The sequence below is a fragment of the Lepidochelys kempii genome, chromosome 3 (genome assembly GCF_965140265.1).
Source record: "Lepidochelys kempii isolate rLepKem1 chromosome 3, rLepKem1.hap2, whole genome shotgun sequence".
Classification (NCBI taxonomy): Eukaryota; Metazoa; Chordata; order Testudines; family Cheloniidae; genus Lepidochelys; species Lepidochelys kempii.
Window position 1 is genome coordinate 150,961,859 of NC_133258.1, and position 5,054 is coordinate 150,966,912.

Consider the following 5,054-nt stretch of genomic DNA (forward strand, 5'->3'; position numbering starts at 1 on the left):
ATGATAAAACTTGGCTATTATTATGGACAGCTCAATGAAGACTTGAGCACATTGTACAGAAGCCATTTAAAAAAAAAAAGTTGGGACATTTACAGAGTAGGTAGAACAATTGTAGTAAAAAATGTTATAATACCATGATCTAATTCAAGAGCTGGTCAGCTGCCTTGAAAAATACATAGCAAAACTGGAAAGGGTCAAGAGATGGGTGAAAGTGATTACAAGCATGCAGAGATTTGTGTTTAGCGCAAAAGGATGACAGACAGTTGGAAGAAATGTGCTTCATCAATTAAGGGTTGAAAGTATCACAGACACTTCTCTTCCTGTTGCCATTAAAGGGAGCACTCCAAAAACCCCAGGAATACCAGAAAGCATGCCTAATACTTTTATGGTAAAACACAAACAAGAAAAATTAATTTTGGAGGAAACTTTCAAGCATCCTCTTATTTGCCATAAAGTAGTAAAGAAAAATACAAGTTCTCTATCCTTCACCTCTTGTGCAGATCATCTTTCAGAGAAAAAAAAAATCACTGCGGTCAGATACATGAAGTTAGTTTTGTGAGAAGCTGCTGGTAAAACAAATTACGATAAAAAAAATCCTGGTTCTCAGTGACCCACTATGTCAAAATATTTAGGCTAATTTATTCAATCCTGCCTTTGGAAAAAATAAACATTTTTCACACAGGGCCTAGAAGACAGTTTTCACACATTTGATCAGCATCTTCAATAAATCCTTTTGCTGTCTGACTGCTAACTATGCTTCAGAATTTGCAGTATCTTTTTAACCTGCATTTGTGAATGTGTATTTTTGTGCCTTGTAGCAATATGCTCACTCACTGTGATAATTTATTTCAAAGTGTTTGGAGCCAGACTTTAAATGCACACATAGTAATTTTAGTGAGTGAAAACTTTGCCTATTTTTGCTGCTACAAAGAGTATGTACTCTTTCATGAATGTTTAAATGTTAATATGTATTTGAATGTGATTTCTTTGCATGTAAAAACAAACAGGCAGCTATAGAAGATGTATATGTAGACCATATATGCCCCCTGTACCCATTAAATGGATGTGTAGTTTCCTTATTTCTCCTTGGAATGTAATTCCCTTGACACATAAATCTGTTGTTACTGGTGTGGTTTGTTTCTTCTGGCTACTTTTTACAGTTCTTGGTGGAATATTTTCAAGGAGACTTAAGTGACAAGTTATGATTCACTCAAAGAAACGGAGAGTTTGTCCTCAAGCAGTCTGCCTAAAAACCATCTTCTACTTCTGTAGTGTTAGCAACTTTCTTGATCACCCTCATAGCAACAGCTACTCCCTTAGAATACCTGGTGAACAGTAGGACCCCCACTAGAATCAGACTGGGCATCTAAATTAGTGTTTTGAACAGATGACTGTCCAAATCAGAAAAGATGTTTTACTGGGTATGTGTTTAATTCTTTCTAAGAGACTGATTAGATTTGCATGAAATTTTAGTGGTACCTCAGTCTTTAATTATCAAAGCAAACCATCTGAAGCTAGAAGGCTAAGCAGTAGCTGGAGAGCTGCATAAAGATCCTCAGTAGATCAAGTATGATTGATATCCTTACTAATATTGTCCTTTCACTTTGATTAAGTCAGTAAGAGCATCTCACTATCTGAAGCACTTCTCCTCTATCTATTCCCTTCCCACTTCATGCTGGTAACTTGGACTGCAAAGTGTCATTTATATATCATCATTACACAAAGGGAATAAATTACAATCACACTAAAAACATTTGATTTTTTTTTATGGGTATGATCCCATCATGATACAATACATTTGAGGAAAACCTACTAACATTAGTCAGTATTGAAAAGCCATGGCACAGGTTAGCGGAGTAAACCCTTCCATGGAGACTTGTACTAGAGAAACCTCTCACAGTTTAAAGTATAGCATCTGCCAGAGGCAAGAACCTCCAACAATTCAAGTTGAATACCCAATGATGATAAAAGTTGTCTGTCCAGCCAGAAACCAAAATGGTTTCTTGGAATAGGAGTTAATTATACATATTCAATAACCAGGACAAAATAGCACTGTATTTTTTCCTGTATTAGAGCTCACCTATCTACAGCTGTGAACAGCTCAATAACTATAAAGAGATCACTGCTCATTAAGTAGGCAGTCTTGGCAGAGTTTGAAGCTCTAATGATTATTTTTCATCTCCTGAAGCCTACATTTTACCTTGAAACTGGAATAACTCTTGGACAGGATTCTAAAGCAGGATAATTATTTTACAATAAATCACATTCCCATAAGGATTAAGTAAGAAGATGGAAAATCAAACCTTACATTACAGGCTGTAAACTTAACTTGGCTGAGTGCAGACTATAACCCATCCTCCATGCAGCATTATAAAGGAGTTTACTGGACCAGTGGGGTGCTGGGCTCAATACCTCTTCTGTTGAAGAGTTTATTCCTTAATCTGCATAATTAGGAATATTATGAGAAAATTATGGATTCCAAGTCAGCTGACTTTCCCTCACCATCTCCAGTTCTCTGCCTCATTTATCACAATCATCTCTTTATAAATGGCAGGACTAGCAGCCTGCCGAAATGCAATTACAGTGATAAGGGCGAGGAAAAACAGTTATTAATCATACTATTAAAAGCCTCACTAGAGCTAAATAAGATTCTCCAGCAGCTAAACTTACCCCTTGCTGCAAAACTGCGTTCCCAAATTTCAAATTTAATTTAAAAAACAGATTTGGTTTTGGCAGAAAGAACCTTGAAACCATAAACTGAATGTAGCTCAGAGGTGTAAAATGCCCTATTCATTACAATCAGGGCCCTGGGGACTCTGCAGTCCTGTAATCTGGAATTTTTCCCCAATATATATATACCACTCAGCATTTTTCCTGGGGAATTTGCTTTGCTGTTGCAGCCAGGTGCCCATACGACATGCCTGCAGCTTCCTCTTGATCTTCAGCTTTCCCCACAACACAGAAGTAACTGGATTATAGTCCATGTTCCCTGCACTGTCCCATAGACTCGAATGCGCTCAGTCCATGAAGAACTGTTGGTTTTGAAGTGCCAGGAGGATACAGTTCACACCTGGCTTGAGGAGTGCGCCTAAGGCAGGGCAGCGAGCAGGGGCAGGACAGGGGAAGCGCAGGCAAAGCAGCCTGAGGCAGCGCCAGCTCCCGGAGCGGGAGGCGCGCCCACAGCTACTGCGAGGCAGGCTGCGCCCCCAGGTCCCTGGCGCCAGCCGCTACCTCCCGGCCGCGGGTCCGTAGTGTAACTCTCGCTCCAGCTGCTCCGCGGTGAGCGTGCCCTGGATGGCCTGGCAGCCCGGGTTGAAGACGGAATAGGCGCTTCTCTCCCCCGGCCGCCTCTCGCCGGGGCCGCGCGTGCCGGCGTAGAGCCAGTAGAACAGCGACAGGACGAAGCAGGGCAGCCCGAACTGCAGCTCCGCGGCCAGCCCCAGCAGCACCAGCCACAGCAGGAACTTCAGCAGCGCCGTGTGGGCCAGGAGCGCCCGGGCGCCCCACGGGGCGGCGGCTCCAGCAGCCACGTCCCGCGGGGGTCCCGGCCTGCGCGCCGCTTCCTGAGGGGCAAGAGCAGGCGGGGTGTGTGGGGGAGGGGCCCTGCGCCGGGCTGCCCCGCTCCTCCGGAACCCCGCCCCCGCCGGCCTCCCAGACACCGCCCGCCTCGGACCGGCGGCGGGTACGGGGGTCAAGGGTCACCCCGCTGGAGGTCCCCAGGAGCACGAGCCACGGCACGTGGTACCGGCAGCAGCGCTGGGGTCCCGGCGCCACCCCGCGAAGGGCGGCGCGGGGCCGGGCAAGGCTGGGCGCGGGGCCGGGCAAGGCTGGGCCCGAACCCCCTCCCCCCACTCACCTGGGCGGGGCGGTCCCGCGGGCCGAGGGCGGCCTCCGGCCCTGCTCGCTGCTCGCTAGCTGGAGCCGCCACCGCCTTTGCCGGGGCCGCTGTGGGTTGGGGGGCGCGGCGCGCGGCTCGGAACTGCGCCAGCCTCCGCTCCATGGAGACCAACGGCCCCGGCCCGGCCCGCGCCGCGGCTGCACGTCCTGACGCAACCGGCCCCTTCGCCCACAGGGCCCCTACGTCACTGAGCGCTCGGGGGAGGAGCCGCCCCGCCCCCAGCCGTAAGGGGCGGAGCTAGGATTCCTCTTCTCCAGCTCATTCACGCTAGGGGGCGGAACCCAGCACCCGAGGGGGAGCCAGGCTCACTCACTGGGGGCCAGGGCCAAGGGCTGTTGCCTCAATCGAGGCCGATTTAAGGCCCAGCCACAGACTGGCAGGGCCCAAGTGCCCTGATGCACAGGGGTGGCGCAGATGAAGGACCCTCCCGAGGGGAGGCGGATGGATGTGAGCAGAGGTGGGGCCCATCCCCTTCTTCTGCAGGGGCCTGGCTGGCACTCAGCCCCACACGTTTGCAAGGGGGACGGGGCACCTGCAGCTCTGATCAGGGTTTGAGTTGAACTAAGCTGTTTGCCAGAGGGCGAGCGCCATGGATTAGGCTCATTCCTTTGATGGGTTTTACAGTTGTTGCCTTTCACTGATAGACCCCGGGCTTTATGGTATGAGACAAGGCATAGGGGAGGTTAGCCAAAGCCTTTCTTTTTGTAAGGACTAACCTTACAAACTTCATTTCAGGGGGAGGGGAGTGGGGATGTTTATACAAATGCCATTTTCTTTTAGTAGTTCTAGTTTTGCTGCATACATTGTTACCCATAAAAATATTAAAATAATTGCGTGTACTTACATTGTTAAAAAGATCATCCTCGCTCTCTCCATCCTCAGTGGTTTCTATTGCCTCACTGTGATACATTCCAATGCTGAACTGTTGAAGCATAGCCTGGTATGGGACAAAAAATTGGAGCATAGGCTATGTCCAGTGGGCAGGCCAGAAAGTTCACAAATTTTGGTGTGTTTTCTTAATTGACAGAGTAGGGATAGAAGGATTCTAAAATGCTAAAGATGCGCATGTACATTGACCCTCCCGTCAATCACTAAAAATACTCCTACAGCCATTTTTAAACTATAACTTTGTGTTCAAGACACCTATAACAAAAAA

At 47.6% G+C, this 5,054-nt stretch overlaps 1 protein-coding gene across 1 annotated transcript; it reads right to left on the minus strand.

The window, feature by feature from the left end:
• Window positions 1-1,749: 1,749 nt before the first annotated feature.
• Window positions 1,750-4,088, minus strand: SAYSD1 (SAYSVFN motif domain containing 1). Its single transcript, XM_073338558.1, has 2 exons — window positions 3,857-4,088; window positions 1,750-3,563 (listed from the first exon to the last, which is right to left on the minus strand). Exons 1-2 carry the CDS (start codon window positions 3,998-4,000, stop codon window positions 3,228-3,230), a joined length of 480 nt encoding a protein of 159 aa, XP_073194659.1. The 5' UTR covers window positions 4,001-4,088; the 3' UTR covers window positions 1,750-3,227.
• Between the last annotated feature and the right edge of the window lie 966 nt (window positions 4,089-5,054).